We start from the raw sequence: 14,182 nt of genomic DNA on the forward strand, positions 1-14,182 counted from the left end.
CGAATCCGACAAACTTTTCCAAAATGGACCACCCTAATATATATATATATATATATATGCCCGCAGCGTTTGACTGATGGCCTTGGTTCCCCTTGGTTTTGCCTGTTATGTTTCAGTTTATTATTATAAATTCATTCTGACATATTTTCGCAACAAGCCATTTACTCAAAAAAACATAATATACATGTTGTCTGAAAGGGAAAAAAAATGCAGAACCACAAGGTGGTTACAGAATTTGTTCAGAGATGGAACAAAGATCCCCGCCCCCCCCCTTTAGAAGCCTGACTTTCTTCTATGTGTAGTAATATAAGCATCCAGGAAAAAGTCAACCAAAGCAGGCACACAGCACTTTTCAGTCATTGTCTTTTTACACAATAACATTGACACTGTAATTGTTATTTTTTAATGACTATTATTATTTTAATGATTCGGTACAATTAAAATGTGTGGTTACTACAGCGCGAGCCTGCGTGATTCTTTCCCTGTATTAGGACGCCACCTACTGGATATCCCAAAATGACATGTTAAACAGAATTGTGAGGTCTTAGCCATGCTCCTTCAAGTAGAACGTTTGTTGGTGTTATCACAAGTATAAATCATTCGAGTAAGTGGAGGAATATATTTGATTATTAAGGTTTTGAGATGAAAAAAGACTCACAGGCAGCACTAACTGTATCTTTTGTAACTCTGAAAATGGTGGATATCTTATCAATATATGAGCAAACGAACGGAGACAGATTTGGGTAAAAAGCACATTAAAGTGGCCTCTAATGTGAGAAAAAGTAAATGGAGTTGAGGCAAACAAGTGCTTACGATAAATGCTCGAATTGTTTCAACATGTTTTGGCCTCTGTTCACAGAAGCTTTTTTTTCTTTTTCTTGAATTTAATAGGTGCTGCGCACAATAAAACCAGATTAGGATTTCACTGAAATATGCCTCTTTGATGTGCCAGTTCCCACACATACGTCTGAAATACCACAAAAACACTGCAATTAAAATATGCCATTAAGGCACAGGATCAGGGTTGCGAATGCTCAAGAAAACAAGTGTGAGTCATATGTATCTGCTCGCATATAGAGAAATAAAACAATATAACAGATGAATAAAGTTTGATTGATTGATACGAGATGATGGCTGCCAAGGCTTCCATGTTGTGTTGAATGTAGTGCTCACATCACTGGAAACAATTACGCAAGTCAAGCTTTTCTTTTCAGTTCACTTGCCTGGATTGAGACCAGATCAGTAACTATTTGGCTCCACCCGGAGGACACAAGAAGGAATTTCACCCTTTACTCAAAAGTATTTGTAGAACATCCATCCATCCATTTTCTGATCCGCTTTATCCACACAAGGGTCACGGGGCGTGCTGGAGCCTATCCCAGCTGTCTTCGGGCAGTAGGCGGGGGACACCCTAAACCGGTTGCCAGCCAATCGCAGGGCACACAGAGACAAACAACCATCCGCGCTCACACTCACACCTAGGAACAATTTAAAGTGTTCAATCAGCCTGCCATGCATATTTTTGGAATGTGGAAGGAACCTGGAATACCCGGAGAAAAGCCACGCAGGAACGGGGAGAACATGCAAACTCCGGGGAGAGCATGCAAACTCCACACAGGATGGCCGGAGCTGGAAGGCCGGAGCTGTATTCGAACCCAGTACCTCTACACTGTGAGGTCGACGCGCTAACCACACGATCACCAGGCCGCTATTTGACCCTTGAAGCTCTTTCAGATTGGTGTTGATGAAAATCAGGCAGGTCAAGCTAAGAACAAACCAAGTTGCCCATCCTTTGTTGGCCTGTCCCTCTCAAGTGATGAAAATCAGGAAGTAACAAAGATGAGATGACCAACTTAGATAGATAGATAGATAGATAGATAGATAGATAGATAGATAGATAGATAGATAGATAGTCATCTGATAAACAATTCAATGATGAAAGCATTTAATGTTCAGTACCAGTAGAGGACGCCATTGCTCTTTCTACGATGGCGACCAAAGGGGCAGAATCTCTCGTGGGAAAAAAAAGAGCTTCAGGAATAGTAATTGGAGCATGATTGCCAAGTTGGTAATTGTCCCGCTGGTAATAACCTGATGCGGCTGCAAAGCCAAGATATTATAATCAATGTGCAATGTTTGAAATCCCAGATTTTCTTTTGTCGACCACGAATAAACATTAATCCATTTATTTACCAACACCCCCTGTGGCACAAATGAAAACTAAATTAACCAGCTCAAGGCGGCCACTGTGTATAGTAAAACTGACGTCTCCGAACGCTAATCTCTCTCTCTCTCTCTCTCTCTCTCCACACACACACACACACACACACACACACACACACACACACAGTGGCCTGGAAAGGATATATTTTGTTGTTTATGAAAGCCAAATCCTTTTTCCCACCTCAAAGAAGAATAATTGCTATTTTTGATTCAATGAATCCAATGATGCATGTCCACACAAAGGTCACGAGTATAGGCAATAACTGATAGCCAAAGACAGCAAGAACAAAAAGGTGCCCTAAAACTTGGATTACGATCGGGCTCTTGGACCTGCTTGCTTATCACAATAATCTCTGGTGAAGCATATGACAAGGTGCTTCAGGCCCTGAGCTCTGTGTGAAAATCAATCTTTTTGACTAACAGAGACAGACAAAAAAAACCCTGCAAGGAGTAAGACATTGTTATTGCAAAACCTGTGCCAAACAAATCATGGCTCACTCCCCTGACCCACAAAGATCTCTGTAATGTAACCCAACAATAAGGGATATAATTGTAATTAGTCGAGTTCGTCACATAGGTGGAAGTCACAAGTCTCAAGTCGTAAATTTCAAGTCTCAAGCAAGTCTCAAGTCACTGTTGAAAAAAAAAATCAAGCAAGTCATTACTTGGTCCAAGCAAGTTGTATTACAGTCAAGTCAAAAGATCGTGCTCAGTAAAACATGTAGGAGTTAGAATAAAATATTGTTCTCCACTGATCCTACTATAAAAGGTTGTCATTATCTCTCAAATTTACTGAACATTTCCATCTCTAAAAATGAAATGAAAACCAACCTATAAAATTAATATCGACACTTAAATTATGCAAAAGAATGCCTGGTTATCTTTTTCATACTTTCATCTTTATCCAAGTGGTACACTGTGGTGATAAATATTGAAATATGCTGATTGAGGGCATCAAAATAAAGAATGAGCAGATTTTTAAAACTATATACATTGTTTCTGGTGCCAATCTGTTCCCCAAATCTAACTCGTGTGTGTAAATTGGTGAAAGAAAGGCATTAACTTTGTGCACTCTGTGGTTTGTCACTTTTTGAAATTGAGTGAAGTTGGCATGCATTCGGTTACAGGGGAGTGCTGTTGCATCAAATGTGGCGGACCCCGGGGGCTGGGCGATATATCTTTATCGTAGCGAGGGACATATGCAGAATTGCCTGTTAGAGAGATTTTGTTCATAATCCAAGGTTGCATAATCCAAGGATACAGAGAATGTTAACAGCATTGACTATTTTTCAACGGGCTTCTGTTAAGCGTGTTGTGTGTCAAACAAAAGGGATGAGGGTGTGTTGTGGTCCAATGTGGCACTTTGGAGGATTGGCAATAGACATGGTTTAACCCCTTCAGGGACAGCGGTTACTACAGTGGACACCTTATCATGTGATCAAGTTACAGGTTGTCATTATTGGTGTGCATTTGTTGTTTGACCAATTTACAAGGATACAGAGAATGTTAACAGCATTGACTATTTTCTTTGTACAATTGTTGTCCTGTTTGGCAATAACTTGTGCACAATGTGACATACTTTACTACGCCCCAGTTCCTGGTATACAAAATTCACAAAAGGCCAATGTGCTACACCCCCCCTTCCCGGTTAGCATCAAACGTCAAACAGGAAGTACTCCTTTGTCACGCCCCCCCCCCCCAACAAGTAGACCAGAATTCCTTCCCAAAAATGACCTTCAAACAACAAAACAAACCAGTAAAGCTTGACATACGGGTTTGAGGAAACCAGTAAAAGATAGTGGGTGAGTGACCATTCAATCAACAGCCCACCATGCACTTCCAAGTGTGGGACATTTACAGCCCAGGGTGGCCCAGTGGCTGCTCCCATCCTGCTTTAGAAAAGGACGGAAGCAGGTTGGAAGTATAGGTTGGTCCCACACTGTGAGAGCACAGCTCAGTTTAGACAACAAACAAAAAAAAATGAACTTCCTATGACATAACAACCCTAACCTAAACAATACGTCTTCCACATGTACAACTCCCGCACAAGAGTATTCATCGCACACATTTGATCTATACAGTGTGTCCTTTTAACGTGTCATAGTTCAAAGTACGCGTTCTTGCACCATGAGAAAAAATCTTGATAAAATGAGAGGATTCAACCAAATGCTTGAGGATAGCAAGATAAGGGAGCTAAAAATAACCTTTCCTGAGTTGTCTGACTGCAAACACAAGGATGGTTGTTGTCAAGATTGCGTCTTAAAACGCGAGTGAGATGCAACAGACAAACAAGCGTTCCATCGAGACAAATTGCAAAGACTGGAGGCGACGCTTGTTTGGAATTGAGCTGACATCCTGTGTCTGCTGTGCACACTATCCTCTTACATAGAGATCCCGCAAAATGACTGCATCAAAGCCATAACTAAAGCGTTTATCCACATGCGCGACTTTTACGTCAGCAAAGCATGAAAATTCCAGAACTGATAAGACAATCTGGGGCGAAGAGCGTATGAAGCATATGACACTTGTCGTGTTTAAAGCAATTCTACCAGTCCACCAAGCGTTTTTATACGGCATATATCGAAGGGCGGCCAACTACATTCCCAGAGTGGCCAACGGGTGGCCACTGGTTTGGCTGCTATTCAAAACTGGAATCACCGGTGGGCTGTGAACATACCTTTTACCTGTTGTCAAAATGCACCGGTAGAGACAGTGAATGAGGCAATCGATGGACTCTCCCCTTTATTGACGAGACTTTCCTGTCTTTGTGACAATCTGTTTCTACCTTGACAATCGTGTCATGTTTTTGGGGTGCAGTGAAAGAATATAGTCGAGTTAGCGATGGGCGCCATATTGTTCATATCATATTGATATGAATATTGAACTTAATTAGAATGAAAATTAAAACTCTCAGGCAACCATGTGGACTTTTCGCACTTGCGCTGGTGTAGCTCAGGCCAAACAACCACGCAGCTCCTTTCATGTTTGGTACTGCTCGACAGCGAAAGCCAGCCGCACGCACACAAACGCTTCTGTTGTGGCATAAAATTGTTATCATTCACGCAGAGTTGCAGGACAATATTAATGACGTTTTTTGTTTGTTTGTTTTTTTATGAGCAAAGACTTAAGTACAGTATTGTGGCCCCTTAAAACTGATACAGGGTCACTCACCATTTTTCCATTGCAGCAAGCCAGTAGATGTATGGTGCTTAATCGCTTGGTCTACAGTGAATTGCCGGATGTATTTTGTTATGCAACTGACTAGTTCGTTCGGATGCCCTGTTGTGGAAAATGGCTTAATCATCTTTTACAGCTCTGATGTGGCAATTTTACGGGACTTCTGTGTATAGCAGGCTCCGTTTTTTTGGTTTAAAATGGTCAAAAACGGTTGTTGTTGTTGTTTTTCATTGCAACATCAATTCATTCCAATATCGTGCAGAGGCAGTTCTACTTAGTTAGGTTAAGTTCTATTTATAGAAGTCATGTTAAAGTGCATAAATCAGTAACACTGCATGCAATATTTATGAGCTCAGTGCAAATTCTTCTTCAGCTTACTTACATGGCTTACTGATGTTGATGTCAATGGTCAAACAGAAGCATGAATTACTGGTATCTTGTTCATTTTATTACAATTTCAGGAGTAAGATACATGCACAGTACAAAATTCTCTCTTTTAGCTTTGAGAAGCGGCAGCAGTTTATCTGCTGCAAGGTGCTGCGACGTGCAACTTCCGGTGTACTTTTTCGTTTTAATTGGGGCAGAACACTATGCACACTCCGCTGGGTTTGTTTTTCAGCGGAGCATGAACCGGCCTTGAGATTGTCGAGCCGAAGGATCAAGAGGGGAGGGGGGAGAGGGGAGGTCATTTTCCAGACCATTAATGACTAAATGAAGTGACCACAATGTGCCTAATAGGCACCCATTAACCTCTAAAGAATTAGATAAAATGTGAGTGCAGCCTGCATGTTGAACTTTGAGTTCGAAGTATACTAAGTCACAAACACAAACGCGCCTTACGTGCTCATCAATCGGATGTTGAACTAAGGACCATAACTGAGTTGAGTATTTGGTTATATAGGTGCTCTCACGGCAACAGGGGCCTCTACATATCATCACTGAAGCATAATCAGCAAATCGTTAGCCTAATAGAATAATAGCCATTGCCCTTTTTTACCAAGTATTTTTTATACAATTACTTGATTAATCGATCGGCAGAATATTCTGCTCTCAAAATAATCAATATCAGCAGCCCTAATTCAGTCCAAGATGATCATCACAAAATCTAACAGGCAACCTGCTCGTTCAAATCGTACAACCAATCAAAGCCACGGACAGCTGTCCGATAGAAGGAGGTCCCCTGTGACTAAGCGGCCTTCAAAGTCGTCAATTGTGTCAAGCGTATCTGCCCGCATGAAAAACAGAACAGAGAGGGCTCGGCAAAACTGACTTCGAATAAACCCAACATTCATCTGTGGTGTTCCCACACACTGGATTCAAGTGCAACTGAGGGGATGAGTCATGTGTGAGACACAGTATTAATAGGTGCAATGAGTCTCACTGTTCGTCAGCTTATCCTGTAATGAAATTGTTATTGGGAATAACAGGGAACAGCAATGGCCAGGTGAGGTTTAAAAAAAAAGAAGAAAAAAAAGGCACCTTAGAAGACTTAAAATGGAAAATGTCTAAAGTAGTTATTCCACACGGTGAAAACGGCACCAAAACAAGCCTACCTTAGAAATATCAGCTTATTGGAAACATTCACATACCCAGTATAGCGTAAAAGTACTGGCATCCTCAGACTCCTCCTGCTAAGTGTTTCGCTGTGACCAGCCTACGTGAATCACAGCAAACGCTCCATTCAGTGACCAGGTAACAGCCACAGCTGGTCAACGCCTGCTTCAAAACACGAGGAGAAAAATCCACCATCCTGAAACTCACAACGCATATCCAAGCATGCCCAACGCAATAAAATCTCTCTGGAGCAACCACTGTAGCATTCTAGGGAATGTTTCTTACCCTGTAAAGCCCAATTCTGCACAAGGCAAGGGAGAGCTGCATGTCCTCCGACATCGCGCTCGGCAACAGGCGTATCCCACGGCAACACACGGAAGCCAAGCCTCCCCGAGTGAGTAAATGGATGGAGGCGGCTCAGGAGTAGCTCAGCTAAACGGCATCGGGGAATCAACACGAGGGCCGCGTTTCGATGCCTCGCGGTGGGCTTTTCAAATGAGGCTTTAACGAACGGGCGGAAGAGAAGCTTGCCATATGTTTACTCGCTATGAAACAAAAAAAAAGAAAAGTGTCACAAGGATCAGTGAGAAACACCGTGACAGATCTTGCCGCGGAGATTAAGGGCGCAGCGACAACTCGAGATCCAGAATAAAACCGCAAATTGGATTAGTCACCATTACACGCCCACGCACTCCATACTGTCCATACTTTACGTCGTCGTTTGAAAACGCTGCTTTTGTATGTTGGTACACTTGCAGTGGAGAAGAGTCAAGTGAGTCAACGCGGTGCTGATTCAGCTCCGATGTCAAGTGACCGTCGCCACGATTGCCTCCCGAATGCACACGATCACCCCTGAGGAAAACACTTGGGAAACTGAACAAAAAGTCTGTTTCAATACGCCGTCAAGACAGTATATTGCGACCGAGACATCTTTCTGCATGGACCCAAACCTAATAAAAGATTAGTTTTACGACCGTGAGTCTTACTTGAACCTGTGCAGTGTCCCGGGAGCTTTTCTGGTCCTGACCGTAGTAAATACTTTAGTGATGCAATGATCCAGATCAGGGCCGATACTAGTAATAAATATTGTTGGACCACTTTAGAATTGTGTCCTTTTTTTATAGTTGGGACTTGGAATGGGGTCAATAACCAGGTTTCAAGATAAGATAAGATAAGAAAACCTTTATTAGTATAGTTGGCACTTGGAATGGGGTCAATAACCAGGTTTCAAGTGATACTATTGGATATCATTCATAAAATGAATGCACATTTAGTGAGTGTATTGAATGCATCTATCAACAATACGATTTGTTTTCACAATGCAGTAGTTTGGATTTTGACTTTTTAGATCTGCAAAATAAATTACATTCCGGTCAAGCTCTTTTTATTTTATTTTTTAATCCATTTCTGTCAGAAACATTTTTATAATTTATTTGATATTTTGATTGATATCTACATTTGTGCAAAAATATGAAGACTGCTTTGCGTAGTCTGTTGTATACTTTTTTTTTAAAATAGAATAACTGAAAATATATTGTGGTATATCGTTACCGTGGCCAATATCATGACAGAAGATTTATTTTCCGTATCGCCCAGCACTATCTATCACGAGCAGTTTTTAGTTTCTTTGGAGCCAAATTGAGACACAATAAAGAGCTTGAACTAGGAAGAAATGTTTATTTTTTTCCTCAAAAATGCAGCACTAGTAGTCCAAACACAGCTTTGTGATGAATACTGTGTCTGTAGAATATGAATTAAGCAGCCATATCCACCCGAATGCCCCCCCCCATCTCAGGGGGCAGCCAGTTTGCCACTTGCTGTCAACTGAAAATGACATCACAGTTGCTCAGGCAGCAGTCCACATCAGGTCCACACGACGTAACAACAAACACAAAGTGACAAAACAAACACAAAAACAACAAAAAAAGCAAGGCTCATGAGAGCACTTGCTGACGGCTGCCTACTCGGGCGCCATCTTGACTTCAAAGACTTCAAGTGATACTATTGGATATCATTCATAAAATGAATGCACATTTAGTGAGTGTATTGAATGCATCTATCAACAATACGATTTGTTTTCACAATGCAGTAGTTTGGATTTTGACTTTTTAGATCTGCAAAATAAATTACATTCCGGTCAAGCTCTTTTTATTTTATTTTTTAATCCATTTCTGTCAGAAACATTTTTATAATTTATTTAATATTTTGATTGATATCTACATTTGTGCAAAAATATGAAGACTGCTTTGCGTAGTCTGTTGTATACTTTTTTTTAATAGAATAACTGAAAATACATTGTGGTATATCGTTATCGTGGCCAATATCATGACAGAAGATTTTTTTTTTCCATATCGCCCAGCACTATCTATCACGAGCGGTTTTTAGTTTCTTTGGAGCCAAATTGAGACACAATAAAGAGCTTGAACTAGGAAGTCAAGAAATGTTTATTTTTTTCCTCAAATATGCAGCACTAGTAGTCCAAACACAGCATTGTGATGAATACTGTGTCTGTAGAATATGAATTAAGCAGCCATATCCACCCGAATCCCCCCGCCCCCCCCCATCTCAGGGGGCAGCCAGTTTGCCACTTGCTGTCAACTGAAAATGACATCACAGTTGCTCAGGCAGCCACCAATTGCAGCTCAGCTTAACGACCGTCACATGACCTAACTCAGAAAACAGATGTTGAACCTACGGTGTTCAAGCTTTGAGGTTATACTGAGGTTATCCCTCATTTTGTTGAGGAACGCATTCCTGCAGCTTTTGTGTAGAGCCTGGCATTTCCCTTTGAAATGAAAGACGCGGTCATGTGGCTCAAATAAATAAATAACCTCGGAAGAGCATTTAACTATCGTGTCATGTTTCCTTTGTCAATGTTCATAGTTAAACAGAGTCGTTATACATTTACTGCAGTGTGCCTCAAATGCTGGACGGATGGATGACTAAATGGCTTTTTTGGTTTAACCATCCTTGGACAAGTGGAACAAATACGGAATTCACAAGACGAAAGACAAGTCAAAGGAAATCAAGTATTCATCATGATTGTTTTTTGCCACTGTAAGATTAATTCTACTCATCCCAATCACAAACTTTGAAGCACTCTTTAGCTTTGACATTTTGCACTTCCAAAAACACTTTGGTGGCTCCTGTACACTACAGAAAATGCTGGTTGATTATTTTTTTAAAGAAACATAGAAGCATGTGGAGCAGATATACAATGTGCCACAATCTCTTTTTAAAGTCATAGCCTCAGGGCTGTGAATCGTCCTCCAACTAGAAGTGAGCACAAAAAATTGAAATGAATCGGCTGTGGTATGAGTCAATCATGCACACATTCCAGACAGTCAAACTTCACCCTGTCAAATGCTGTCTCCCTCTCACACGAGACAAGCGTCCAGTGCGCTGCCAGGTCGTGTCCGGCCACTTGGTAGACTTGTAATTTAGCAAGGCTGTATCATAGCAACAGCTAGCAGCAAATTCCTCTCTGAGCACTGCCGCGTTGTGTGGTCCCCTTTTAACACTTTGCCCACCGTGCACTATCAAAAATCTCCATATAACTATTTGGGATCTTTGAACCATGGCAGAAAAAAAAAATACAAACAATACAAAAAAAAAAAAAAGAGTGTTAAGTAACATAAAAAGGTGTGAATTGCTTTGTCGTCCTTGCAGTTATTTCCGGTGCGTAAAAGAATATACAGTGGATAGAGAGAAAGAGAAGCCAGCAGGTTCTCGAGCTCTCTCGACTCATGCTACCTACTTCTGTGTGAGTTAAAACAACACTCCCGCCCACCTCCTGGTTGTATCTGTGAATGGCTGAATGTATGCAAAAGCTTTTCACTCAAATGACACAGAACAAGGTGACATCTTTACTTTGAGTTTGATCATGTGACGTTCGCAAGCTGACCCGTGATTGGTCGTCACCTGAGTCCTGAGCAACTGTAAAGTTCAATTTTCAATTCTGGATCTCGGTTTTGAAATTGTCTATTTGTGAGTGTGATGGTAAGTTGGTTGTTCTTCTATTTGTTGTGCGACTGACTGGCGAGGATGTACCCCGCCTCTAGCCCAAAGTCACCTGTACTAGGCTCCAGCTCACCCGCAGCCAAAATGAGGACAAGCACAATAGAAAATGGATGGATTGACATCACAATCCATTTACTTCAACATCGGTTGGGTGTGCATCTTGTTATCAGCCATCTGACAACACTGAGGGGCCAACTTCCTCTGCATTTGCACTCCCTGAAGGATGACAACAACAGTGTCTGTGTTATTATTTTCCCCTGCTTCCTGTCTATTGTTGCACTGTTTCAACTCAGCAGCACTCTTCCCATCACAGGCACAAGGCTCATGCCCCACCACTCCCAACCCCACATTCAAACCACTCACCACTCAAGCCACAGCTACTTCGGCACTGAACAAAAAAACAATTGGTTTTGGTCACTGGCATTCACATCAAACAACCATGCGATTGATATGCTCTAATTGGAGTTAAAGCAGCCTAAGTAGCCTTTCTATTTTGTGACTTTGATTCAATTTTGTTTGTACATTTGTGTGATTTATTTTTTCTTAATTCTCAAAAGTGTATTTATAACAGTTGTTATAATATTGTATACGTGTTCGAAATTTAAAAGAAAAGCTAAATCGATTATCACAGTAATTACCTATTACTCTGCTAATTGATTAGTTGTCGATTAATTGTTGCACCACAGGCATTGTTATTTATCCTCAATGAAAAACTCAAAGCAGCAGATTGAACCGCTTGTGATTCTATTCTTCACTTGGGTTTGCATGATTGTATTCTTACTGCCCCTGGTGGCCAAGGCAGGCAGGTCAGAAGGCCAGCACGAATTACTGTACATCAATGATAAGCAAACGGTTTCATTCTTTGTATCCTCTTTAATGCAATTGACCAAATCATTTATTTAACCGGAAAATTAAAAATAAGAACAAAGTATTTTTTTTCAGGGCCAATCAAAACATTACGTTATAAGTCGTTGCTTTTTAAAAAGTACAAGATTACAGAGTGCTATTTTCCTTGATTAAAAAAAAAACATGTTCCTTTACGTTGGGGAGGTTGGAACGTATTATTGACATTTCCCAAACATTTCTGCTTGAGGTGTGAGTTACTGGCGTCTCGGAACGAATCAAGCACGTATCTCAAGGCACAGCTGTAACTTGAACACAGAGTACGGAACGAATCAAGTACGTATCTCAAGGCACAGCTGTAACTTGAACACAGAGTACAGCTGTTGGTTCAAGAGTTCGGTGGAGAGTGTAAACCTAAAAATTCGTCTAAAAACATACTTCAGTGAATATACCTGGGAACACATTTAAACGACGCGGAACAAGATTGTCTGGATCAGTAAGCTCATTAGCATCAGGATCCCCCCCGTAATTCCAGCATACCTGGGCGACCCATTGTTACGAACAACAGCAACGTCTAAAGGCGTCATCATAGTGGAAGGCAGAAAAGCAGCAACGCCACTCCATTTTGGCATATTTACTCACCAAATAATCCATGTGCAACCACTGTGGAGTCCCAGCAACACGAGCAGACTTTGACGAAAATGTCCAAAATGTTAGAAGAGGAGCGTCCTGGCAACACGTCGCTTTGTATTCCCCGCCTTCCGACAAGCCACAGCGGTGTGTAAAAAGAGCCTTCAGTGGGCTAGCACTCGCGGCTTTTCTTCTTCACCGTCCCCGCCGCTTGCTGAAAGCACACCGAAACGAGGCAGCGACGTCCCGGGTCGACGCGAGCGAGGGGAAGCTGGTCGGTTCGAAGGCGTTTTCCTGCCTGGAGCACACACTCGGGCTCGCGGTTTTTTGTCACACACACTCAAGAGCAAGCACAACAGTTGCTTTGGTTGGTTGCTTGCTTGGTTGGCTGGTTTGTTTAGTTGAGGAAATCGACGAAGCCTCCGCGGTGACGTCACGCAGGACGGCGTATGCGCGTAGCGTGCTCACGTGACCAAACACATGGAGACTGTGTTGATTCGGAAACGAAATGCGCCCAGGGGAGGTATCAAGAAAAAGTAATCCAATCGGGGAGCTGTTATCGCTTTTAGTTTCCCGTTTATTTCAAATGTTTAATTCCACTGACTTATGAATTCAAATATGAAATTCATGTAAAGTATTGTAACTTATCCAAAGCATGTACTAAATAGAAATATCATGCGATTAAAAATAGAAAATATAATCAATTGGATAATCATAATAATTAATTAATTCATGACTTTATTTATTCACAGCCCTTTCTCGATCATATTTAATTGAGAAATGTAATGATGTATTGTATATAAATCGACTAATAATACAAACATGAAGACCAAACGTATTGTGGAATACTGTATAACTATTCTTAATAATAATAAAAATAAAAATATCTTTAAATACTCAAGGTCAGCAGAGCTGAACAACTACAATACAAAACACAATAATGAACTGAAGCACATCAAGGTATCTGATCTGCTGTGAACTTTGAGGTACTGTAATACATTACGCAAACACATACAAGAAGGAAGATGACACGGAAAGTACTTTGAGAGATAGTGCAAAGTCCATGTTTGGTTCCTTGTTAATATGTATGCCCAGAAAAAAAATTAACCCACAAATGCTGAGCATGTACAATGTTAATAATTTGTTCAAGCATAGTAACATTTTACTACCCTTGCATCAGAGAGAAATATTTACTTACTAAATTCATGTGTCTGCTGGACAAAAAGACCTCTCAAGAGTGAAATTAGCTTGACAAAAGGAGCACAAAACAGCGAATGAGAATAAACACAGAAATGACACGAGGCTTTCATTATATAAGCAGTTTAAAAAAATAAAAAGCGAAAAAAACAATTGTACTTGTGTGATGTAAGCTCTATTACTGAATACAGTTCTTCCATTCCCCTTGAGGAAAAAATCTTGGTCAATATTTTATGTGCGGAAGGATGAGGGCAATATCCATGAATAGCTCATGGAGAAGTGAACAGGGTGTCCTCAGTCCACTTCTTTCTGGTGTGAATGACAAGGAATTTACTTGACTTTACTGCTAAATAAAACACGGAAATACGTCACTGCAAGAAAAGTATAATAATGTTCACAAAAAAAAAAGTGAACATTTTTATTTTAAAATCTACACGTCAGTACATATGCAACAGATTATCTGGTCTCCTGCTGTTTATTGAGTTTCCACTCATCTTTCTAGTGAAAAGTATATTCACCTGTATTGTGTAATTGGGCA

General features: G+C 40.9%; 1 protein-coding gene across 4 annotated transcripts in view; it reads right to left on the minus strand.

The window, feature by feature from the left end:
- LOC109526397 (ADP-ribosylation factor-like protein 15) overlaps positions 1-12,906 on the minus strand; it is a 104,650-nt gene extending 91,744 nt beyond the window's left edge. The window contains exon 1 of one of the 4 annotated variants that reach the window (XM_019887701.1): positions 12,460-12,906. In XM_019887701.1, the coding sequence (XP_019743260.1) occupies positions 12,460-12,471 (12 nt within the window). In that variant the 5' untranslated portion in view covers positions 12,472-12,906. Of the gene's footprint in view, positions 1-7,239; positions 8,091-12,459 lie in introns of those variants that run through there. The other 3 variants (XM_019887685.1, XM_019887678.1, XM_019887694.1) reach the window with 3 other exon arrangements.
- Positions 12,907-14,182: the final 1,276 nt, after the last annotated feature.

Source organism: Hippocampus comes, unplaced genomic scaffold (genome assembly GCF_001891065.2).
Source record: "Hippocampus comes isolate QL1 unplaced genomic scaffold, H_comes_QL1_v1.1 scaffold155, whole genome shotgun sequence".
Classification (NCBI taxonomy): Eukaryota; Metazoa; Chordata; class Actinopteri; order Syngnathiformes; family Syngnathidae; genus Hippocampus; species Hippocampus comes.